A 27035-nucleotide genomic window follows, 5' to 3' on the forward strand; every position below is an offset into this window, starting at 1 on the left:
TCTTGGATCTTTATAGCAGGACCTCAACTGCACTAGCAATGAATTTATTTATTATAAATAAAAACCAATAAATATTTCATAACTTACTATTACAGCTTTCTAAAAATATACATCTAATTTTAACATTCTCAAAAGTTAGTTCCAAGTTATACAATTATAGACAAAAAAATTTTGTATATTTTGATAATTGATGCTTTACCCTTTAGAGTCTACGTTAATATAGAAATTAATTAATGCTCAATTAACAATATCCTGCTAGAGAGAGTTTAGCAGTATTTAAACAGAAATAAATTGAAAATAAAACAAATAACTTACTGTTTAACAAATGGCAGTTTTCCACAGAACTAGCTCTATCCCTATTTAACAGCTAAGTTTTGGCTACTATTATGAATAGTCATGTGAGAGCTGAAGGGCCTCTGCAAAGCTTTCCTCGAGGTCATCAAGTTCCTTGGTAGCTTCCAAATCACTGTCACAAGTAATCAAGTTTAAAGTTGCCTCACATGAGGGTGAAGTCTCTGGGTCATCTTCAGCTTTCACACAAGAATCAGACTCTGTCCCAGCATCCATCATTTCAGTGACATCTTCTGAAAAGTCATCCTTGCTTGGTGTCTCCTTTGAACTTTCCCTGCATAACGGTGATTCACATTTGTTTGGTTCCTTTAATGATAAGTCTGTGGTCCCAAAGACTTCACTTTTTGTAGCTTTTCTTTGACTCTGACTTTTACTGGTAAACTCAAGCTCTTCCATCGTATCAAACTCTTGCAGAGCCATCGACTCAAAGGCTTCCCAGCCTGCATGGACTTGCTCTGCACCACTGCCCGGGCTGCAGCCGAGGTCTGCTTTCAGTACATCCAACAAGTAGCGCATTTTGCTCTAGGGGATGAAGGAAGAAAGGGGTGACACTTCTCTATCCCCACAGCACCTATCTGCCCAGAACTCAGGGCTTAATTCTGACAAAAGGAAAGCGAGGTTGCTTGCAATCAAGTGACTAAATTATACAGCAAGTGTCACCAAACTGAGTTGACTATTGTCCCTTTTTTGTGACTGTGCCTGTGAGTCCTGATCTAGCATGATCCATGAGTCTGCAAATCTCATTTATGGAGAGAGATGCTCCCCACTCAGCATTCTGGTTACCTTTACCCGCAAATACACCAGTGCATTTCCACTGTACTTTGGAAACATCCCTGAAGTCACATGCAGAGACGGAGAGTATTATAGGGGCAGCGCTTACCTCATCCAAACGGTTCTTATTTTCTTGTATATGACACTCAAACAGTTGTTCCAGAACTCTACAAATGAACAATTAAATGATTTCACAGGAAGAAAACCAACTTTTAACAAATCTACATAAATCAATGACCTTATTTTTTTTATTTTCATTTCTTAACTGAATGGGACAACGACAATTTTGACTCAGCAGAAAAGGACCTGGGTGTGTTGGTCAACAGCCAGCTGAATATGAGCTGGCAGTGTGCCCAGGTGGCCAAGGTCAACAGCATCCTGGTGTGTATCAGAAATAGTGTGGCCAGCAGTAGGGAGGTGGTTGTTCCCCATACTTGGCACTGGTGAGGCTGCACCTGGAGTACTGTGTTCAGTTTTGGGCCCCTCACTCCAGGAAAGACATTGAGGTGCTGGAGCGTGTCCAGAGAAGGGCAACCAAGCTGGTGAGGGGCCTGGAGCACAAGTCTGATGAGGAGCGGCTGAGGGAGCTGGGTTTGTTTAGCCTGGAGAAGAGGAGGCTGAGGGGAGACCTTATTGCTCTCTACAACTACCTGAAAGCAGGTTGTAGTGAGGTGGGTGTTGGTCTCTTCTATCAAGTAACTACTGATAGGATGAGAGGAAATGGCCTTGATTTGCATCAGGGGAGGTTTAGGTTGGATATTAGGAAAAAATTCTTCACCTAAAGGGTTGTCAAGCATTGGAACAGGCTGCCCAGGGAAGTGGTGGAGTCACCATCCCTGGAGGTATTTAAAAGATGTGTAGACATGATGCTTAGGGACATGGTTTAGTGGTGGACTTGGCAGTGCTACCTTAACAGTTGGACTCAATCCCAAAGGTCTTTTCCAACTTAAATGATTCTATGATTCCAAGACTGTTTCAATTATGCTCTGTCACAAAGAGGGCCACCCAGAGCCAGCATCCCACTGGACAGGTGCTCAGCAGGCAGACCCAGCTTTGGGCAGCAGACGGTAACCACAGGGTGAGTTGTAGCACACCTCTGGGTGTGTTTGGTCTGCTGGGTCTATGTGGTGGCAGAAACCAACAATCCAGTGGTGGTTCTGCTGGCATGATGAAGTATCCAAAAATCTCTTAGGTGCACCACAGTGGCTGATACACACAAGTGTAAATAAAGGGAAGGAATAAAATCCAGCTTCAGAAAAAAATCCAGAGAAAAGTCCTCTGTCCTGAGAGCTCTCTTTCATTGCTTAAGCAGGATGAGAAAAAATTTCAGCACAGACGAAGTGTTCTGTGACAACTAAGGCACACAGTCACTGGAACAGATTTCCAGAAGGTCAAGTGAATTCAATCTAGCTTACATAAGAAAGTATTAAAAAAAAAAAAAATTGTATAGGAAAGGTTTTAAGGGAAGACAACATTTCTGTAAAAAAAGAACCAGAGGGAGACTGCTCTTGAAATTTCTCAGAGAGTAATTTTTTTATTTAGTGTATTTAACATTCTTATTGATTGCCTTGACATGAGAAAAAAACCCAAGAGTGCACAGAATAGAAAAACAGCTGGGAACATTATCAACCCAGAGGAAGATCAGAGTATTATGCTGAAATTAAATGCCTTGAAAATGGAATTACAAAAATGGGTTAAAATTCTGTATCAGAAATACTGCAGGGGTTTTTTGCTATAAACTGAGAGTTCTTTATCAGAAAGAACTGGTATGGAAAAGAATTTGGGAGTACTACTCAAATACATAAATTGTCTCATAACTTATTGTTTCATTATTGAAAAAAAAATCTGATTTAGCAACTGTTGAACCCTTATCTGAAACAGTACGTAATCCTGACAACCAATGTTGAAGATTGAATTCATACTGCAACAGGAACAAGGACAGAAGGGAGATGGAGGACATGTTGTATGAAAGATTAGTAACTTGGTTTATTTTGCAATAGAGATGTTTCAGAGTAAAATGATTTCTTCTTAGCATTATTCTTAGCATTATTCCACCTAGGGTTCCAGGTCAGTTACTAACAGAGGCTTTATCTCATGGAATCATAGAATATAGCAACAGATCAAAGTAGATGACCCACAGGTCTTACCTAGCTCCCCTTTCTTACATAAAGCAAAAAAGAAGGGCAACAAAACAAAAGGAAGGGGTAACTATGTATCTATATATTCTTAAAGGCAAAGAAGTCCATGTGTTTCTGACACAGCATTACAAATTTGAAAACAACTGTAACCTACCTGTTAGAAAATAGCCCAAGGCTAAGAATTTCATTTGTTACATCTTCAATGAAAGCTAAATATAAAAGCTCTTCTTCCCTGCAGGGAGAATAGAAAACCCAGCATTAAATGTTTTAAAATAGAGACACGTTACACAATGCAGTAGGTCCAGTCAGCTTTAGGGATGTGCCATTAAGAAGATTGTATAGTTCTTGGCAACAGCTGCTAAAAAAGGTGGTTCTGTCAGGGCAAACTAAGCCTTTCATTCAATTTGAATAATTATAATAAAAAACCATGTGTAAAATATTAGACCATTAGAAAGGTTGCTGTGGTGCTTCGTGTTTATGCTAACTCTCTGTGGTGGTATAAATTAGCACAGAGATCCTGAGTGAGGAAATCAGCAAATCTTGGGAAGTGTTCAGAACCTGCTTTGCACTCAAGAAGAAAGGGGTGCTAACTGGGAAGAAAGTGTAAAATTGCAGTTTGATGGTCTGAGTAAAGGCTTCCAAAGGAGCTTCCAGAGAATCGGACTGCAGCTGAAAACTGCTAGTCCTCAATGGAAGCTCAGAAAAATATAAGTGCTTATTTGACAGCCTCCATTCCTTTCAAACAACTCTTTGATGTACAAAATCCTTGTTAGTGTGAGATGTGGCTTTCACCTCCTTGATCAAATTTCTCTCTATTTTAATACCTCTTAAAGCCTTGTTGATGCCAATTGCTCTAAATAGGAGACTCTCCAGAGGTTTGGAGCTCTGTTTGGAAAACAAGAAGGAAAACCCCAAAAGAAAAGACTTCAGTGCTGTTTCTCTTTCATAGCATCTTTCTAAATATCCCAAACTATACAATCAAGCTCTATCAAATCATCCTCTGGTCTTAATAAACAGAAAATAAAAAATGGGATACATCATGCATGACTTTCATTATGTAAAATTTGTCATTCAGCCTGAAGATTGTCATTTTGGTTCCCTCTATAGTCAAGAAAGATAGCTACAGCTGATCTTTGATATCTATATTACATCCTTAAAGTTAGGCAAGAACAAGCCTGTCCTAAAGCACAAAGAATTAAATGACTTTCCCAAGGTCACACGATAAAGCATTGGCAGTGTTTCTGAATATAACTCAAACCTCTGCTAATTCTCCTCAAATTTCAGAGCAGAAATGTGGTAAGAATACCCTTCAACTTGATACTTTATTTTGCCAACATTTGCTTCAGAGATTACAGATTGAAAAAGAACTGGAAACGTTTAGAGTATAGCCACTGGACAAGAAGAGAAGTCTATCTTTCTTCTGAAGTTATAATGAATTTTCTTCATTTTTAGATTCACACAGAAATTTTGAAGTATTATATAACAATTCATAGTCATGTCAATTCTACTGTAAATTGTGAACAGTTTATTCTGAGTTCTCATTTACTCTTTGAAGTTCATCAATTTTGAGGAAGAGTGTCTAGTTTAATGTTGCAAGCTAGCAGAAAAATGGTTTAGGCATACTTACTCAGCCTTGATAGTCCTCCTTGCTGAAGACTGCTGAGAATACAGCGATGTCTCTCTAATGAGCAAATCAGAGGGTAAGAAAGAGAGCAACATTCTAAAAGCCCTTTATACTACCTTGCATCTTACTTTCTTTTGGAGCCATGCTGTGCCATTGTCCCACTTCCTCACTTCCTCTTGGAAAAAACCCCACTAGAACACCCCCAAACCGTGCTCCAGTAGCAAAATCCACTGCTTACATTGAAGCCTGAAAGACTGTTTCAAGAGTATTATAACACCTCACTAGATGCAGTACTCTAATACCTCAAAAGACCTCAGTGTTACTTCAGATGCTATACAGACCTCCATTATCCGTAAAAGTGCTTTTTTTACTCAGAGTACAATTTTTTCCTCAGGTGAAAATGCCTTTGTATAAAAAGGCCAGAGAGCAAACCAGTGAGTCATGCATGCTACTTAGGTCAGCAATAAAGAGAATCAGCTCTTTATTGATTGGGTTCTGGCCTGACTTCCAACACTGTTCTTATATTGTAGACAATATTCTAAATCTCAGTGTTACATTTTCAGAAAAAGATGTAGGAAATGCCTCTGGTCTGCAGTTCTCGCAGATCATAGATTTAAAAGGCTGGATGTCTGGCGACCCTTTTTCCTGAAAGGAAATACCAATTGGCATACCAATCCAGTATTTAGTTGTAGTACTGTATAAGAAATATATAGTCTGTAAGCTCAGATGTATGCTCGGACGTACAGAACTAAGCTGTATTAACATGTCATCGCTCTCACTCCTGACAAAACCACTCATACATTTCAGAGCTCTCTTTCTTAAATTGGCTTCCCAGTGGAACTTTATCATAAGAAAATAATGAATTTTGAAGTTGGGAAAGGCCATTGATGTAAAAACCCAACCAAACAAAAGTCCTGTGAGAAGAGACTTGTAAAGAGAAATGGTAGTGAAGGCTTATGGCTTAAGAAGCAGCTGTACAGAAACCAATAAGGAATGCTTCAAATATTCCTTCCTGCTGTAAATCAGGCACCTTAGGAAGGAGTACGGAAAAGCAGCTATTCCTCTCTCAGGCTTATCCACAGTATATCGTCCATCTTCAGCCTACAACACAGAGATAAAATCTTTATTATCAGTGCAAATACACAGCAAATTTTACCATTAAAGTGAACCTAATAACTATCTGTGATTAAGCAGCCCTACAAATTCTATGTCTTTACTGAGAAGCTTTGGGTAACCTGAGACATATAGCAGCAAAGGGTCATCAGCTTTGACATCCAAAATTTTAGTCAGGGGCAACAGGAGATGTGGAACATTTCTCCCCTGACAAGTATGTCAAAGATGAATTCTCTAAAAGTTAGGGGGGGTCACTGTCACCAACAGGAGTAAAATCTGGTATGCAAAACCAGGAACCAGCACTCTAAATCACATCTCTTGAGCTGCTTGCACAAAACTGACGGAAAGTAAAGTTGCTGACTACCTGCATTTTAAATGGTAATACTCTGAAAGGGCCACTGTAAAGCTACATGACGTACTGTTGTCACTTTTACAACAGCTAAAGAAAAAGTCAGATATGACAGTTTTGAAATGAAATCAGGAGTTCTTCATGGAACTGGAGTAAAGCTTTCTGAATAATCACTTAACCTTTTCTTAATGATGTCAGCTGCATATGCAGATCAATTCAGGTCGTCTCTCTTCTATTTTCAGTAAAGCTATAAATACATATTCTCTCTCACCCCTCTCCTCCAATAAATAAAGCATAATTATTTGCCTTATTAAGCTAGAGACATGAAGAGTCTGACCCTGTAGCCTTTGTTCAGGAAGAAAGTCCACAGTTATTCAAGTATGTTTGACACGGCTGTTTGTTTAAGGACTTATCTGTATAGTGGCTACAAGATAGAGCACAAAGAATGAACCTAACTTCTGTCAAACTCTTCCATCCAAATATTAGTACAAATTAAGATAAAATAACTTCAGATTTGAAATCTTAAGAAATATTTCGGGCCTTTTGCCTGCTTCCCTCTGTCTCCCAAAGATGCTGGTATTCCATTTCATCTTTAAAATTTAATAATCTTAAACCACCACACACTAAGGCAATTTCTGAAAGACCAAATAACTGGAAAACTAAGTTCAACTGTCACAAACACTTAGCAATTCAAATCAAAATGATGGATGCAAACATTTCTGTGACTATGACAAAAAAATACTAGGAGCTCATAGAATTTGAAGTGGTGTGATTATTCATTAAAGTATTCCAGATACATTCAGCAAGGCAGAAAGCAAATAGTATAAAGGAAAACTTCACCACTGGCTGGTTTGGGTGCTTCCTCAGAGGAAGGAACTCCCTAGTTCCAATTCTCCTGTTGAGGGCTTTTTGGAATATGTTATCCAATGTAAAAATGGAGAAAAAAAAGTCCTTGAAAAAGAGGTACCTTCTTCTGCTGAAAAATAATGTACCAATTATCTATGTCCTTAACAGACACAGATACAAGTGCACTTGTAAAAACTCTTGGAAAAAAAAATATTAAATTTTGTAATATCATATCCTAAGATCTCTTCACATGCCTCAATATTTTTTCTTATTGTTTGCACTCATTCTTCTGAAACTCTCTTTCCTCTACAGAACTAATTCATCTCACAACAATAAAGAAAAAGAAACTTAAATCAGTTGTATACTGCTGTGGCAGAGATGAAGTATATACTCCAAAATGATGGTGAAGGGTGTCTGTCAGATGACAGACAGATGTATTACCTTCAGTGTGACCTTCTGCTGTTCAGTCATAACTTTTCTCTCAAACACTTTGTCTGCAGATGGAAAGCTACAAAATTTAGAGATGTATTAGATTTCCAAGAAGGCTACTTTCAAAATATGCAGGATGAGAATACCAGTGCCACTATGGAAATTTCCCATCAATCTGAACGGGACCAAGTAGTAAAATGTCTCAGACAGTTGAGAAAATTTCTGCCAGACTTCCATTCACATATTAAAATTAAGTTTTAGTTCATTCTGAAGGAAGACAACAGTCATACATCAGTGATCCAAATCCATTATTCAGCTGCATATTTACAGGGGATCGCTAAATTATCCAAAATAATTGTTCAGAATTGAGAATGGAGATAATACTATACATTAAAAGTGCACCAGGAAAATATATGACCCACAGCCAGAAAAAACAATAGTTGCAATATGGAGCCGAAGCTATCATAATTCCAGTCTTATGAAATTCCTAATTTGCTCTAGGGCAAAAACAGTTAGACATGCGGGCACTGAGGACACAAAAGAGACAAGATTTCTCTTTATGAGGTAGTATTAGTAAAAACAAAACTAAATCAAAACTGTTTAAATTGCTAAGAAGGAATTCAATGCAAGAGAAGTACATTAATTTTGCATAAAATATTTCACAGAGGATACATCTGAAGGCATTTAAATTAAAAAGATAAAAAGAAAATAAGAGCTGCATTGAAGACTTAAAAAAAATATCTTTGCATGATGTATTAATTAATTGGAAAGTATGAGACAACAGCAGCAACAGTGGGCAACTACTTGCATGCTTATAGTTGTTAATTCTTTAGAAGACAGGTAGCACAGCTATACACTAGAGACAGCAAAGAGAAGAGAGAGGGAACGACTATCGCCAGCAGATGTGAGATCCCAGTTTGGATTTAGTGGCACTTTGTATCCAATTTGTATAGATGAAACCAGTTCCTCTGGAGACAAGACAACAAAATATACCAGTGCAAAAAGGAAAATCACATTCTGTTCTAGCTTTTGCTAAGGCATATCTAGAATAATTTCAGAGTAATTATTCTGGTTTTGTACAAATGTAAATGAGAGCAAAACATGTTGCTTTTATGGAGATACTCTTATGATAACATCTAAATTCCACAGTTTCAAAATAAAGTTTTAATCTCTGTACCTGATCACATCAGTCTGCGTTTGAGCTTCCACATGCTGCTTGCAGTGATTTTTCCTTTTCCTTTGAGCAGGAGTGTAATACCTGTACTCTGACAGGAAGGATTTAGCATCTGATATTAAGGTGCGTGGAGTAAAAGGTTTTCGGCCATCAGTAAAGAATTCAGAGTGCCTGACTAGAAGATCCCCACTGCATACTTGGGGGTTGCTTCCTTGACACCTCTGCGAATGACTAACGCTCACAAAACTATTAGTGGAGCTGCACGGAAGTCCAGAGCGTTTTCTTGGTGTACTTGATGTACTGACACTTGAGTTTGAGTTAGATGCGTTAGATGTATTCCGAGAATCTTTTCTGGCGTATTTTACTGGACTGGAGCGAACCAAGCCATGCTCACTGTAAGGAGACAGCGCTCTTGATAGGTACTGTGCCTGCTGAACACAGGGGAAGAGACCATCTTTGTCTTCTGCTTCCAAGAAACTCTAGAAAAAATTAAAACAAGATTTGGTGACCACCTTTGCTCAAGTTGGTACTCTAGCTATTATTGTTACCAACTTGGAGGTATTTTCTATGTAAAAACTTTTCAGTTTTTGTAAAATCAAACTGGTTTCAGAGCAGCCCCAGTGATAACAGCTAGTCATTGGAAATAAGAGAGTAGTAAGAAAATGGTTTGCTTCAGTAGCAAAACATTGGTGCTTTGTTACAGAATATTGACAGCTACATCAAAGCAAGAGTTTTAATCACTTTAGTCCAAGGGCTCAAGACATTTTTAAATGTCAAGGAATCATTGCATTGAGGCAAATTATTTTATCTGGGTATGCTCTGTTTATACCACCTGGGCAAGGTAAGGCAGACATTATCCATAATTATCCTACTGACTAGTTCATAGTATGTATTCTCTGCAAATGTGGAGTTGTTGCCTCTCCAAATCCTATTAGCTTCAAAGCATATCACACACTGGCTATCTTTATAAGATGTATATTCTGTAAGGGGCACCGCTTACTGATTCAACTTAGACCATACAGAAAATACTGTAATGTGGTTTAAGACACAGAATAAGAAAACTATAACTAACTGTTTATTCCCTGTGTGACCCTTCTCTTCCTGTAAGTGGGAGATACACATCTTTGGTAGGGCTGAACAAACGCAGGATGTTACCTTGTGTAATGGCATCCTGCTCCATGAGAAATGTCCTAATTGCTATGATCATACAAGCAATCATAATGTCCTCCAGCAGACACAGTCAAGTTTCTATCCTTTTCTCCTTTGGGTTTCTCAACCCAGCAGGTACATAGGCAGCTGTGAAACTTTCCTTCTAACGCTACAGAAAGCCAACAGTGCAAGTAGTTAGCTTACTGCAGTTAAACGGGACAGAAAACAACGTGCTGAGTTTATAAATAGATATACTTGATTTCATGTGATGGTAGAGAAATGGTATTACTGCTTCTGCTTCTTAACTGTTCAACACATTAGAGTTTAAAAATGTACTTCAATTCTCAGAAGCAAACTCATATTCAATGTTACTTTAAAAGGATACAGTTAAATGCTACTAGTTAGACAACAAACTAATAGAGACAAATCAGTAGTATGTGGTGGTATGGCTAAGGTAAGATGTAGGCAGTGTGTGGTTCAGACCAAAATTATGGTCCGCTAACTCACTCCTCACCAAAAGAAGCACAATATAAGTCTATTTTATATGCAGGTTGAAGTCCAGGTGTCAACTTTAGTTGGTAAGAACACCTAATTGCAGTTTTCAGTAACCGTCTATTTTGTATAGAATCTAGTCAAACAAATCTCATTGATGTGGAGGACAATCAAAACAAAATGGGAAACCTTATACCAAAAGCTCATCTATGCATCTCTTCTTTTTCTTTTGACATCTGTAAGGTTATTTTCAAGTCTTGAGTAAGTTAAAAAGTTAGTGAAGCACTACAACAAATACTAAGAGTAGTTAATAAGGAAGAAGCCAAGTACACCAGAGACTAGTGATGACCATGAATGTAAATCTGTCCTGTGGAAGGTTATGGGGAATTTTCCAACACATTTGATTTTAGAAGGGCTCTTATCAGAAACATCATTTTAATGCCAGGGATAAGAAAACAGTTGATAACCTAAAATCAAAATTTGAAAACTAAGTCTGTCATTGCGAAAGGTTAAAGAATGACTTATTTGGAAAGACCATGCTATTTCTTCTGCTTTCTGAAAAAACACCTTAATGCTTAAAAATTAAATATTATTCCCGAGTTGTATTACGACACTGTGGCAAAGACAAGTAAGATAGAAACACAACTAAATCTGAGTGACATCTTAAGCTGCTTTTTTTTTTTTTTTTGTCAAATAAGAGCGAACAATTCTGTCATAGAGAGAATTTTGAAAAACTTGCAACTTCAAACCGTAATACCTGGACAGGGTATGTGCATTAGTAAATGTGCTTTACAATGTGTCTGAAAAGTTAGGAAGCATCTTAGCAAGACAGCTGTTGTATATGATTTTCCTGCCTATGACACAGCCACCCACTGAATATTCAGTCAGTCAGTGAAAAGTATGTATGACATTTTACAATCTCCAAGGACAGCCATATTGCAGAATTAGAAGATTAAACCAGAAGCCTAACAGCAAACAAAGTTTTGTATAAACTAACTTACTTCATCCACATGTATAACTATTTATGCAATTCAAATTCTGTTACACACAACTGTATGATGGAGAAGAGATGACTCACATTGTGTGTACTCAGGCTACCTAGCAGTACAACTTCCAGAGACAATGCTTGCACCTAGGTCCTGCAACAGTGAGGGAGACAAGCCGAGGATAGTGTTATTCTGGAAAATCTCATTGCCATACCGTGCAATCAGTATAATACAAGGCAAAATAACAGCTAAAATAAAACATCATCTGAGAAAACCCAATTCAAAACCAACAGCTAACAAACCCAAATTAATTCAGTTTTAACTAACTAGCCAGACTTTATTAATTATTTTACTTTCCTTACACACAGGCAGTTCATATGGCTCCACATCAACAGCAACCAAGTGCTGCAAGATTTAAGAGAATGTATACAATTAGAGGTGTCTCCTAAGAAAAAAATTCATTTTCTAAGGCCAATTAAGGACTAGATTTTTAACAACCCTGAAGTTTAGGTTCAGATAGGCTTACACAGAGATTAACTTGTTGATGTACCTCCATCATTTGAACAAAGAACAGGAAGATAAGGAGAGACCTGTACAGGCCATAAAGCTCTGCAGTGAAAAAAGGGAGAAAGGGAAGTTGATTTCTGTATGTATTCCATTCATCTCTATTATGCTTCTATCAAACAAGTAAAAACTATTAAGTAGAAGCGTCACATTACTGAAGTCACTGAAGGAATAGCTCCCCTATAGAAAGACTGAGAAAGAGTGGATCCAGTATGATATGACTTAAACATATGCTGTGATATGCGTTTATTTATGACATACAGCCCTAACTGCCAGTTGAGAAGATTCACAGATTAACCCAGCAGCCCATCCTGATCTTGTAATTAATCCATGTGGAAATTATTTTGAGAGACTAACACTGAAGCATGGATTCAGTGGATTTCCAGCAGTGCTTCATTGCCAGAGCACAATATAAACCTAGAGAAAACCCTCAAGAACGCTTCGCTTTTTGAAAATAATCAGATTATTAAGATGTGGACTGAAGGCTGGATGTGTGATTTTTCCCCACCAGTAACTGACAACAGACTGAATGCCAACAAAAGCGGCAAAATCAACTGTAAAAGAAAGTACCTGTGGGAATTCTGCAAGATAATCAATACTTGTTGTGAGACTTTTGAACTCTCCTACTGGAGGATGTAGGCAGGGTAAAAAAACCAAACAACCAAACTTGGAAAACCTTATACATTTGTTGAAAATTCATGACATTGTAACCTACTAATATGTAGTATTGGATAGTAATATATTACTAGTAAACTAGTAATAAATAGTATAGTATATTAACCAATGTAATTCATAGTATAGCTTGTAAATATACACAGATTTGCTATTCTATCATTCAAATCCTAAAAACGTTCTTAAAACTTCTAAGCAATAAGACTCTCACTGTATAAATGCTGCATTTTCTCATAACCGTGCTACTGTTACTGCTTTGAATCTATGCTATTCCATTTTTTCCCTTTCAGAACCACTTAATATTTTAAATTAAAACTCAAGACGATGAATATACATTTTGTGGCATGTAGTAAATGCTATATTTAGAGGAATATTAAAAAATGCAGATAGTTTACCATCAAAATTAAGTCACAGTTCACACTGCTGCATACCATCTATTTCCTTCACAACAATTCCACACAAGAATGTTCTCCTGTATCAGTAAGACCTATCTATGCTATTCCAGTATCCCAAAATGTCCACAGTTGCTGATGCCTAATGCAAAGAGGTATTTTTTTTTTTAGTTAGCTGAGCCAAAATAAGCCCTTCTTGATGGTGTCTCATGTGAGCCAACTTTATTTTACTACTACAGCATAATTAAATGCTGAACTGATAACATGCAGTAACAATGCCAAACAAATGCCTGTGTTAGCAAGCAGTATAGTAAGGCTTACTGTGGTGGGTTGACCCTGGCTGGATGCCAGATGCCCACCAAAGCCACTCTGTCACTCCCCTCCTCAGCTGGACAGGGGAGAGAAAATATAATGAAAGGATCATGGGTCAAGATAAGGACAGGGAGAGATCATTCACTAATTACCATCACAGGCAAAACAGACTTGACTTGGGGAAATTAGTTTAATTTAGTACCAATAAAATCAGAGTAGGGTAATGAGAAACAAAAACTAAATCTTAAAAACACCTTCCCCCCACCCCTCCCTTCTTCCCAGGCTTAACTTTACTCCCGCTTTTCTCTACCTCCTCCCCTCAGCGGCACAGGGGGACGGGGAATGGGGGTTGTGGTCAGTTCATCATATGTTGTTTCTGCCGCTCCTTCCTCCTCAGGAGCCGGACTCCTCACACTCTTCCCCTGCTCCAGCATGGGGTTCCTCCCACAGGAGACAGTCCTCCACGGACTTCTCTAACATGGGTCCTTTCCGCAGGCTGCAGTCCTTCAGGCACAGACTGCTCCAGCGCGGGCTTCCCACGGGGTCACAGCCTCCTTCGGGCACCCACCTGCTCTGGCGTGGGGTCCTCCATGGGCTGCAGGTGGATATCTGCTCCACCGTGGACCTCCATGGACTGCAGGGGGACAGCCTGCCTCACCATGGTCTTCCCCATGGGCTGCAGGGGAATCTCTGCTCCGGCGCCTGGAACACCTCCTCCCCCTCCTTCTTCACTGACCTTGGGGTCTGCAGAGTTGTTCTGCTCACATATTCTCCTCTCTCTGGCTGCAGTTGTGCAGGGTTGGGGTTTTTTCCCACTTTTTAAATCTGTTGTCCCAGAGGCGCTACCACCGTCACTGATGGGCTCGGCCTTGGCCAGTGGTGGGTCTGTCTTGGAACCAGCTGGCATTGGCTCTATTGGACATGGGGGAAGCTTCTAGCAGCTTCTCACAGAAGCCACCCCTGTAGCCCCCCTGCCACCAAAACCTTGCCACGCAAACCCAATACACTTACCAGTGTGATCGTTTGCATATAAAGTACTTGCAGTGGTAGCTCAGCACTACAGAAAACCAGTAAGACTGGAATCTCTATAGGAATCCACCTATAGAGATATTTTGAAAAGCTAATTCCATACCCTTCAGTATGTATTATAAACAACTTAATTTTTTCTTGTATACTTTTTACTCTCAGCGATTAAAACAGTTCATGGAGCTGCAATATAAATTAGACTGTAGAAGCATTTGTGAACATACGATCAGGACTGGTGCCCTGCAATATACAAAATAATAATAAAAAAAGATATTAAGCGATATTAGCCAATTACACAACCACATCTCGTGAAAGCCACATGTTCTATTCCTTGGAAGCAGTTGAGCTGATCCTAAAAGAAGACAAAGGTACAGGGTAAACGTGGCAATGTCATACATTTAAGCATTCCTTTTTCATGAGGAAGCTTAGGGCAGTTCTCCTCCTCCTCGCACGTATCTTAAGTAGAACAGACCAAGTAGCTATGGTAGTGACCAGACAGAAGTGCAAACCCAAGCCATGACTGTGTCAGTCTTGAGATGTACTCATTCAAGTACTGAGAAAAAAGAATGTCTTTTGAAGCCCTTATAGTGGGTAACCCTTTACTGCCCAAACAGGTAGGCAGTTCAGCCTTTGGATACACAAAGAAACAATATCAGGAACAAGGAACTATGTTGGTGACTTCAAAAAGATTTTAAGGAGTGTCAGAGAATGCTGTTTGTCTGCAATTTGTCACCAAGCTTTCAGAAAATTATTTGTACACCTGTGTTGGTATAGGCAAGTTAACTGTAAGCAAGTATGTTCATTTTCTTCTCCAATCTGTATCTATAAAAATGTCAGATGTTTAGCTGGGAAAAAAAAAGATGACAAAAACATGCCTACAAATATGCAGTAACACAATGATTGAAACATATTTAGCTCTATTCTTTAGATACAATTAAAAAAAAAATACTCCATGGAAGTATCATAGCTTTGGACATTAGCACTATCAAGAACTGTAACTAGTGTAATCTGGAGTCAAGAATCTTGACACTTATCTTGCTTAGCAATACATGTTCCTATTCTATTGATTCAACCAACTGTAATTTATTTTGAAATTTACTGAATGATATATTTCACCAATAATAAACCCATAAAAAGGTTTCATAAATTACATATTTATGCTTCAGTTTTGTTAGTCACAAAACTGGGCTAAATGGAGTATTACTTGCAGCAAGCTTGTATAGAGAGGACCCCTGAATCTTCATGGACTCTGTGGAAGAGAAAGTTCAGTAAAAATAGATCAAAGCATACCCCTGTCATCTGACAGGCAAGAGAATTAACACAGAGAAAGAATCCAGATTTCTCTCTAAGTTAGTTTCTAAAAGAAGTTTAGTTTCTCAACTCAAAAGCCACTGAGGTACAGCTGCCTTATAAAAATGAAACTTTGAAAAGAAAGCTTGTTAAATCTATTTTCACATAAAAGGTCCAAAGGCACCTCTCACTGGGGTCACTGAAGTTACACCAAGATGAATTTAAGTCTTGAAATTAACTTGTTCTTGTATGAAAAGGTCTTCCAGTAGAATAGTTCATCTACCATCATAAAATGAGATCAGAGAGACACTTGATGAACTGCACTGTCAAGATACAGAAGCTGCAATTTTGTAATAAATGAGCATCTGATTCTTTTAACTTGACACAGTTCCATTTATAAGCCACTTTAATATTGTTGTATACGGGCTGAGCGCCTGCTCTCCACTGCCTGGACAGAGCAAAGGTCTCCTGTAGTAAGTGACAAGCTGCCTTTACAGTTGCTGCTCCCATAACCCCCTTGTATGATGTCATCTGTTCATTTCATTACGCATTTCAGTAATTAGTTAAGAATTGAGAAAGAGAGAAAATTCACACAAATCTGTGAACAAATAATGTATGAATATAATCAGTTTGCATACTGGCATCAATAATAACCATTTTTCTCATTCAAAACTATGTTCCTGTTACATTCTTTCCTTCTCTGTGTGTGTGCTATTCAATTGTATAATGTGGTATGTTCCCACTTTCATCAAATACTGTGATGTTATTAATAAAGGGGTATTACTGAATGTGCATATGGAAATGTATTAATTCAAACAACCAGCATGAGAGGTGATTGTCACTATGAAGCCTGAAAGGAAACCTGTACTGAACATTCCTGATGAAAACATCTTTCTCTGATGCTCAGAAGGTTCTTCTGCTTTCTTTAGTCACTTACATCTCTCATTCTGACAGAACTAATTGAAGCACAATACATCTTTGGACTGTTAATATCACAACCGTATACTAAATCTTTAAATATAAAGCATCTGAGTAGGCAATTCACATAGCCACGTATGTGTGCTGCATACAAAATTAACAGCAGAGATTAGAAACAGTTAAGGGTGTTTCCTAATCTATATTTCATATGTTCATATGCAAAAGCAGATGGTCATAACTGTCATCCTTAGGAAATCAAAAAAGTCTCAAAAACCAGGCTGAAAAGGATCTTGAAATGTCAAGGCAATGGCAACCATACTTCAAATGGTTAAATGAAAAAATTTACCCTCCTATGGAGCAGCCTTCCTCCAACTGACTTTTGGCATGGATTAATTTCTTTAAAAAAATTCATTAGCAGCCAGAAATGCCTATTAATAGGATTATCTGAACATGGGATATGAAATACCAAGTCTTGCTCAAATCAGACATTTTACTCATGGCCACCTCAATTCAGGTTTTCTTGCTTCAGAGATAAGTCATATTGAGCTTCATGCAGTTTGACCCACTGAATCACTCAGATGAATGTTTAAAAATCCAAATCAGCTTTGTACAGAAAAATAAAAATGAAAAATCTAGGTATTTCACTATGATATAGCTTTCCATCCAAGGCAGCAGTTGGGAAGACTACACGGTAGTGACATTCTATGCATAGACATAATGGTATTTTCCAGACTCTGTCAAACAGCCTTTTTCATTGTGAGAAAACAGAGTAATTCATTAAAGAAGGAGTATGTATAAGTAATTTGCTGACAGATAAATGAGTGGATACCCACAAATGTGCTGCTTATCCATCCTCAAGCTATTCAGTCTAAATAAGTCTCTAAATACTCGCTTAAAAATTACATATTCACAAAGTTACCAGCCCTTTCAGCATCCGTATCTGTAGCTTATCATCCTATTTTGATTAACTTTCACACACAGTGTCAACCATCATTATTATGCTACATGGAAAGAGAGGAGCAGAAGAGAAGTACAGCTGCCCCCAGGACATCTTATGCTTTCCCTGCCCCTCTACTTGACTGTGAGAGATAAACTACTGTCCTTGAAGCAATTTAGTTGCTAGCGATCCCATCCAAAGACTGCTCCATTGTGCCATTTGAAAATAAGCCTGCTCCTTAGCTTCTCACTTAGGTCTTCTGCTAAAAGTAGAGAAATGCATGACGCATAACATAAACATCTATCACATCCTAACCCACGGCTCTAGATGGAATATTTTTATCTCTGTGATCAAAATACTATCTTTGATTAGAATCACTGATTATTTCAAAAAGTCAGTAATGAAATCTAGGAACCACAACAGAAATAACTCTCTCAGTTCATTACATATCATAGCAGATTCTCACATTACAGTAATTTTACGTTTATAACTAGATATAACAGATGAAGAATTCACTGTTCTTGTGCATTTAAACCCTCGTACAAAACGGTCAAGGAGCATGCCAGTCAGGTTTAAGACACATTATAGCTATTCAGTTTCATAGTCGGCTCGGTGTATAAAAAAAATACACTGACTAAATCACAGAAGTTTTAAGAAATGTGTAACGAATTACATAATTTAGAGGAATTCTTTTTACTTCTTTTCGGTTTTACCATACACAAAGCAGAGTCTTAATTGAAAATAGTTTCTGTGCTCTATTGCAGCATTAAATAATCATAAATGCAGCTATGTGAAAAATGAAAATGATGAAATAAAGGCAGCCAGACTTACCAGAATGCATAAAAAGTGAATGCTAATGAATGAAGCCTTTTGAAAATAGAAAGTCAGGTGCATATATCAAAGCTGGTTAGATGTATTTAGCCTATAATCTAGTCAGACATTGACCTTGTCAGCGTTACAAGGGTTATTATTTTTTTTATATATATATATATGTATGCATGTTACTCTTAAACTGATATACATTTTACAAGAGCCACATTTTATTAGGCAAGAAATTATGCACCATGAAAGTAATTTCTTTACCTTTTGTATTCTTACATTTAAATGTAACAGTGGCAAAGCCAGTATAATTCGTCTTGTCTCTTTTTCTTACACTCCTCCTGTAAAATGTTGTAAGATGCTTATTAAGCACAGGACCACATTCTACTCTTCCCATTACCTCCCTGGAAACCTGGAGTATTCCAAGGTTGACTGCTTCAAATCTGTGCTGAATTTCATCCCAACCCAGGAATATCCGAATTCAACAAAACAATTTTTGGAGCAGTTCCACAAACAGAGGATGTATAATCAGTTTTTTCCTAATGGCAACAGTGACAGCAATAATATGATTACTGTGTGGCAAAAATCCTCTACATTATCATATGCTTTAATAGGCATCCTTAAAATTTGTTTTCCAACTGTCACCTATGGGTATATCCTGATGGCTAGAGAAATACAATTAGAATGGCTAACTCAGCCTCACAATGCATTAGAGGACATCTAATCATTGAAGTAGAAGAATCCTCCCTTGGTGTATAAACAAGCATAGGAAATCAATGTATATTTTGGCAAATGAAGTAAAGTTTAAATAGTGCTTCATTTTTAGCACAAAAATATGACAGCCCAATTACTGCCACTGCCTACCCTTCTATCAGAAGGCTCACTTACAGATTTTCACTTCTTACTGACTCACTGGTGCTCTTTTTTATACTATAGTGAAACGTAATTTGTAAGTCCGTCCAGCAATCAATTTGATTAACAAAGTGCCAAATAATATTTTAGTGAAGATTACTCTTTGCATTTGTAAAGTTAAAAAAAACAACCTAGAAGCAAAAAAAGTATTACATCCCAAAATTACTTTTTATGTGTGGTTAAACATTAATTTGGCAAGTCTCCCAACATCACTTTCTAAAATACACTTTTCAGTTGATAACTTGAAATTCAGACTCAGACAGTTTGTTGAATTATACCCTGAGTCTAGTAAACATAAGGAAAGCTACAGTTTCTGTTGGCATAATACTGATTACACTTTCAAGACAAATGTTGGTGGGAAGGCACCTGTAAGTAATTAGAAGAACTGGGACAGATATTATTTTAGAAAGACCTTGTTTTGCAGAAGATTAAAACAAAGAAAAAAGCCACAGTCTGTTATAATGCTATATTAAAGACCACAACTGCATCCTTTCATTTTAAAATAAGAATTTATGCAGTAATTAGAGATACAGTTTCAGCACACTTTACTTGGTTTCGCAATGAAATAATTTAAGGAACTTCTCCTGCCCCCAGTTTGCACAAAATAACATGGAAGGACAAAAGTTATATTAATAAAAAATAAAATTTGGATTTTAAATATGACATTTCCTCCCTTTTCTTATGCATGTCTGCACTTTCATCCATAACTAACAGCCATGTACTGCATTTCAAAGCATTCTTTCTCTGCACTGCAATAAGGTCACACTCAGACTGCCTGCTGCAAAAACCAGTCACACAGAAAGAAACTAATGGTGAGTTTTCTGTACTACTTGGAAATGTTCTCCAGCTCTCCACATATTTAAACAACACATGAAGCATTTGCTGTTAAAATCAACAGAGTTAAAATGTCATTCTGTTTTAAGCTGCAATTGCTCCTTTACAGTGATGAACAAGAGAATGTAATTTATTAGGCTATTTATTTATTATTTGGAAATATACGCCACATATCTGGATGAAATGCCAGCCAAAATAAGTGAGCCTACGTATATAGACAGAAAAGCACTTATTCTGATGGCTCAAGTACTATTTTCACTTTCAATAACTGCAATTTGAGCATGTAGTATACTGTTAGATATGAAATGTATTTCCAAAGTAGGACTTTGCATACAGAAAAAAAATAGAGGATTCTTGATTCTTCTGCTAGGAAGGTTAGTGGTAACTAGAGTTCTGTGTTAGGAAATGGTAGAAAGCTCTGGAGTGACAGAGAGGGCATGGGAACTTCAGCTGAGATGAAAGCAAGAGAATTCAAGGGTAACTAGAGCATGAATTTACCACAAGCACTCTTCGTCCAGATACCTGCCATCTTTGTCAGAAGGCTGAGACAGGCATTTGGTGTTGGGCACATATCAGGAAGACCCTTGTCTATTTTCTGCTGCTTGAAAAATGCCAGCCCTCCCTCTAGAGCTGCTGCACAGCAGTGATCAGCTGTTATTATGGGAGGCAAGTAGACTATGATATCTACTAACCAAAGTTAAAATATCTACCTTTCCAAAAGAGGATGGCAGCAGCCTTCTGCTCTCTCTTGAGCTGGATCGGGAGGCAGTTTTACCCACACTCATTTCCTCTTCACACCTGGCTATCTTCTTTTTCAGTTTCTCTCTTCTTTGCTGGTCAGCAACTTAGGAAAGAGACAAAGCTTGTCAGATCCAAACTGAAATATTATTCTTTTTTTGTCCTAAGTGATTTGAGAATGTCATAGGAGTTTCCAATTGCTCAGCAAAGTCAGACTATTGAGATATGTTCCACTTCCAACACACAGCAATTATAAAAAATTACCTCTATTCTTAGAAGAAAAATATTAAGAGTATGCTGGTAGCTGAAGCTGTACCTTAGCATCCCTGAAGTATTCTCATCTCACAACTAATACACCACTATGCAGGAATTCCAAGATCAGTATTGCTAACAGAGCACTATGCTCAAAAACTCACAACTTTGCTCTCAATTTACTACACATAGAACTCCTTTGACTGTACTCTCATCCAGTATTTCAGAAAAAAAAACATGTTTACTGTTAGCAAATTTGACGTGTAAAAAAATCCATGCTCACACCATGGAAAAATAGCGAGTAATCTCCCAAGTACAGAAATCCATGGCAATACAAGGAAGTTCATGTCAAGAACATAAAAAATGAAGGCAAACACTGTGAAAGGTCTGCTGTCAGATCAGGAGGGGAAATTGTTATCAGTCTACACTGGTTTGCAGTCCAAGACCTTGTTCACAGTGTCCATGCAGCACAGAAGAGGAGTTAGGTATCTATGCCATCAGATAAAGAGAGGAGCCCAAAAGATGGGTAAATTTTCTGTGTTCGAGTTTGCTGTCGGTCACCTACATCTGATATCTTGCATAATACAGTCCAAAGTTTTTGTATATTGTTGAGCACCCACGTGCCAGAGATAAAGTTCACAAAGTTGAAAAATCCAGATGAGGCTGATGAAAAACATTAATAATTTCATTTCCAAATGGGAAAGAAGACGGTTTATATAAGCAAGCACACTTTTGAAGTCTGTATACACAATGAAACCTGTTCTAACTCTTGACTACATTTCTCATTCACTTAACACAGACCCAAGTGTATGAACAGTTTGTTTGAAACAGACGCACAGAAAGACCTTTGCAGATGACTTCTTTGGTTTCATAATGTATTTATATCATATTCTGGTAGACCCCAATCTTCACACATAGTACTATAGCTAACACATGGAAATGTAAATAACTTCATGGATTGGTGTGGTACATTCTTCTAGACAGCTGAGAACTACAGCAATCTGATGACATTTAATCAACCTTTAAAATACATTCATCTGTGTACATTAACCCTACAGACATGTTAATCTCTACGAATTATATAAGTATGTATATTCATTTTATTAAACATTTTAGTCCCCTTTTAAACTAGAAATGATTCTTTCAGATGCAAAATCCTTGCTTTCATTCCTCAGGGAAATCCCTCTTTCTCTCAATTCTTACAATTGATATGTAAAATAAAAGGTAATTTCTTTTATGGCTGCTGATTTATTCAGCATATTCCATTAGAGTACTTAAAATATGAAGTTACTTTTGCTACTGGAAAAACATTAGCTGAAGTTAAGATATGCTAAATTCTACAACTCTGAATTAAAAAATATGCCTTCTAACAGAAGGAAAAAAATAGCATACCATTAAATAACTGAATATCAGTATTTTTCTTCCTACACTAAATTATTATTATGTGGCTATTCTAAATTACTATTATTTCTAATTGTGTTTGTCTTAAAAGTTACAGATGAGCACTCAAAAATTAGCTACAGGCAGAAGTTTTATATGTTTGAGATAAATAATTACTCATGCTGGGCAAACAGTGTGTCTGTGTGTGCACATGCATGGAAGCTGTAAAAACTTAAGTCTTGCCTACTGCTCAGTAGCCATCAATGGTGGTGGCTGAAATGCGTGTGGAATAAATGTCTAGGGAAACAATGCTCTACAAAGCAAAAATGCAAATCGTACAGAAGTATGGGTGTCTCAGTTTGTATGTGCAAGTAGATGCCCAAAACAGAAATTTCCTTACTCTCAAGTGCTTAGGTGGAAAGTGGGTTTTCTAAGACAAGACAGGCTTAATCACTTTACTGCACGTTCTACCTGCACACCATGGCACACCATGGCTTAACAGGAGTTTCTAGGCAAAGTGCAAAGCAGTGTGAATATTATTGCAAAACTGAGTTATCGTGTTGTCCTTATTCTGCTCTTTACAGGATGAAGTCTGAGATTTAACATACATGGACAGACTCTGCCTTTACTACTGGCTTTCAAAGCTATGAGAGCCAACTACTACAAATCTCCTCCAGGACTGTGTCCTATGACTCCTCAGCCAAAGCACGGCTTGTGCCCATGAGTAAAGAAAGAAAGAACAGTAAGTATGCCAGCTACAGCCATCTTTGGATGTCAGAATGACCCATTGGGACTACTGTCACCTGCATGGGAAATGTAAAGTCTTTACCTTGCACCAGTAATATAGTGAGCTTAGCTCAGCTAATCCATTAAGTGTGTTCCAAAAGCTATAAAGTCACTCTTGCATACTGCAAGGCGGAGCAGACATACACAAAACAGAATGGCGGAAAATCCCAGCAGTGTACCCATCATGTTGCCAAACTAGGGAATTTTCAGGCTAGGTCAGCTGTAAAAGCTAGGAACTGTGAAACCAGCAAAGCAAGAGAAAAAGAAATCCTTCTTGAAAAGAGTCAACGTACATGTAAACAGACAGCTAGATGTAAGTTAGGACAGCCCTGAGGCAGTCAGCAAGTAACACAGACAAGGGTATGCATACAGACACAAAAACATGCATGCTGCCTACCTCCCCTTACTTCACATGGCCTTTCCCCAAGCAGGGACTGGAGAATCCAGTCTTTCCATTTGACTTTAGCCAGACAGAAAATGCTATCATACAAATGGCCTGAACCTTTGAGGCACTAATTACAATATTACTACTGATGGGAGTTGAAGATACTTAAGGCTGCCATACACAACCACTTGTCCTGCAGCTGTGAATATATTAAACACAGAAAGAATGAGACCAGCATTCAGGAAGAAACATGCAGTTTTAAAAGGCAGATTGATCTGTTAATTGGAAAGGTTGCTCACTGTTGAAGATACCTTCTGCTTCAGATCAATCACAGATATAACTTCTTTAGTTTTCAATAAGGTTAAACTAAATTTGACAAGAGTGCCATTGACATACTGTCATAGACTAGTGGGAAGTAAACATCAACTGCATTTGTTAACAGATACTTAATAATTTCACTGCAAGTAGCTTTTACTGTACATTGGCTCCAGAAAGATATCACATTTGTACAGTTAAATATGGTAAAAGTTCAAGACAATAAGTATCTTGTGACAAAGAAAATAAAAAAGGAAACCACCGGGTTTTTTTTCATCTCTTTAAAAAGGGAAAACTAAATGTTTAGGAATAAAAAAGTACAGTCTATAGATCCAACTAAAATGATTCCCTTTAAAGCCTTATTAGAGACTTTGAGATTAATTATATCTCATTAACTGCTGTGCTCAAAACCACCACAAAGTTTTATAGCAGTGAAGAGAAAATGTATTAGAATATAAACAAAGTAGTGATTTTTGTATATCAGATAAATTCAGAGTATGTGAAACTAAATTCCGTAACTTATTGCACCTACCCCGTGAATCTGTTCTCTTAAACCTATTGTTAATGAGAGGAAGCACAAGAAAGACCATGAATTTTAGAAGTTAAACTGTAGCATTCTCCATAAAGAGCTACCTATGGAATGCTGATCAATCTGTCATAAAAGTAACACTGCTGCCTAGGCAAATACCCTTTTTGCAAAGAGTGCACCACACTTCCAAAGCAGAGATCACATTGTTATATTTCCCTGTTAGAATACTCCCTCTATAGGCTTGATTCATTTTTTCCTTAAGCGTAGGCAGCAGTTTTTCTAGACACATGCTTAGAGTTATAAAACAAATGTCATAAACCTGGAAGAAACAAAATAATCATACATACCACACTCCTAAGCAGCTTGAAAGCTCTGCACATATAAGGACAGTATGATTTAGAATGCTAGTGGTTGTCCTTTGCTCTGAATTTCCAGTCTCTAAATTTGTATGTCACATCACAGTACAACTGGTAGTTAACCTTCAAGTTATTTCATTTTTGATGTAAATAATCCATGGCAGCAATGAAATATTAAGTTCAATTTAAACTGCGTTCAGCTTGCAGAACAATGTATCTCAAAACATTTGTCTAACACCAAGCATTTTTCCATTGTGTTTTTATATCAGCTATTTTTGCAGTAACACGCTTCTGCTTATTATTTCCCTTATGAATTGCTTAGATAAACAATGCAAACATCAACTTCATTTCTGCTGAGCTTGAAGTGCCTGCAGTGACCATAATTAAAGTGTTCAGCATATCAGCTGGTGATATTACTTCTGCAAGCAAGCTCTTCCTTCTGCAAGAATTTTTACTGTCAGCTTCCTAGCTCTACACAAATCCCCAATACACCACGATTAAAGCACCTGGGGTTAGATCTCATCAAATGCAAAGTGAATTTTGCCATTGGATGTGAAGTTTGGGTTTCTCGTGAGTCTAAATTTCTTAACACAGAAATTTTAATTTTCATAACTCTAAGAGACGATTCTGCAGTCCTTCTTCACATCCATTATCAGGAGCACTGTTTCATCAAATAAGGGAAGAATCACCATTAAAAAAGGTGACAAAGGATTTATTAAGGGCTTGATACTACAGCCTTGCTTGTATCAAATAGAAAGTAATGTTTGTACAGGGTATGTACTTCAGAAATGTGATACCGCTTGGCAAAACTACTAATGGCAAAATTTCACCATTGCTAAAGCTTGGAAATAAAGCCTAACAGTGAGACATGAATACTTCAAGGGAATTTCAGGAGAGGCTAGAAGCAGAGGATTATCCCAAACCCCTCCACCTCTGATCCTTGTATGGGGTCTTCATCCGACAGACGTCTTGTAGATACTTCTGTCAGCCATATGAGTGATACAGCTACAGCAGCCTGTGCACAGCCTACTACATGGAAATTGTAAAATGCTGCACCAACACTGAAGAAAACTTCTGAGCCTCCTCAGGTAAACCTCCATTTGTGTACCCTAGAGAGAGGTCCATCTGGCTTCTAGGTGGGCTTGGACAGTGGATTTTGTCTCAGGGTACCACTTGGGTACCCCAAGGACAATTTAGACATATTGTACTGAGTTAATGCTGAGAATAAGTGGAAAGCGTAATTTTATTCCTGTTCTCTGGTATGCTATAACTATTTTGTGATCCTCAGTAATAGTGGAAAATAGTATAAAAACAACAATCCCCCCCCCCCCCCCCCCCCCCTCAAGTGGACAGATGGTAAAGCTGGGTAAATTCAATTAAAAATCAGGGACACATTTACAATAATAATTATGATTAACTACTGAAGCAACTACATAAGGAAATTATGTTTTCTCTATTTTTTAACTTTACAGGTCAAGACTGCAGGCCTTTCTTGTTTACGTGCTTTATTTACCATATTCAGTATGGTTGTTGAGTTCCATATTAGCACAACTGGATGAAATTTTTGGTCTGCTTAACTCATGATGTCAGATTAGATGATCTAATGTCTTTTCGCAACTACAAACTCTGTGAAAAATGTATTTTTGATGTACTGAATACATATGTAAAATGAACTGCCTCTCATAAAAAAAGAAAGAAAACTTTTCTGTAGAAGAAACTTTAAAGTAAATAACTTCTGCAACAAGAAAGTAAAATTACTACAGTTAAAATTACAGGTTCATAAAGATTTTTTACACAGTTGGTTTTCCTGTTCTCCAAAAATTCAGACTTGATAAATATACTAGAACATCTTTCCAAAGACGTACTTGAACTCTGAAAATATATGTGTTAGAATTAGCAGAGTGTTTGACTTTGAAGAATTTATATTAGTTGCTTCCACATTTCATTTTCAGAAATGCATATGTAAGGACAAGATTCAACAGAAAAGTTAAGAATCAAAGATGGGGAGATTTTGTGAAAGCTTCCTGTAAAATAGCAGCAACAACAAAATATGTAAGACAGCTTTTCATAGATCTCTGCTTTTCATAGCACAAAGGGTAGACAGATACAATGTAAAATACGTGATTACATGAAAAAATAAATTTTAAATACAGAATTATATAAGAATATATATTTCTTGATATTTCTACTTAAACC

General features: G+C 37.5%; 1 protein-coding gene across 5 annotated transcripts in view; it reads right to left on the bottom strand.

Moving 5' to 3' along the window:
• SPATA7 (spermatogenesis associated 7) overlaps nt 1-27035 on the bottom strand; it is a 46666-nt gene continuing 19631 nt past the window's right edge. For all 5 annotated transcript variants that reach the window (XM_030043894.1, XM_030043875.1, XM_030043883.1 and 2 more), the window contains 8 exons: nt 20809-20942; nt 8799-9274; nt 7634-7700; nt 5915-5985; nt 4888-4941; nt 3415-3492; nt 1232-1289; nt 1-873 (listed from right to left, as the gene is read on the bottom strand). In XM_030043894.1, coding sequence (XP_029899754.1) covers nt 385-873; nt 1232-1289; nt 3415-3492; nt 4888-4941; nt 5915-5985; nt 7634-7700; nt 8799-9274; nt 20809-20942 — 1427 coding nt within the window. In that variant the 3' untranslated portion in view covers nt 1-384. The remainder of the gene's footprint in view (nt 874-1231; nt 1290-3414; nt 3493-4887; nt 4942-5914; nt 5986-7633; nt 7701-8798; nt 9275-20808; nt 20943-27035) is intronic.

Source organism: Aquila chrysaetos, chromosome 2, assembly GCF_900496995.4.
Source record: "Aquila chrysaetos chrysaetos chromosome 2, bAquChr1.4, whole genome shotgun sequence".
Lineage (NCBI taxonomy): Eukaryota > Metazoa > Chordata > Aves > Accipitriformes > Accipitridae > Aquila > Aquila chrysaetos.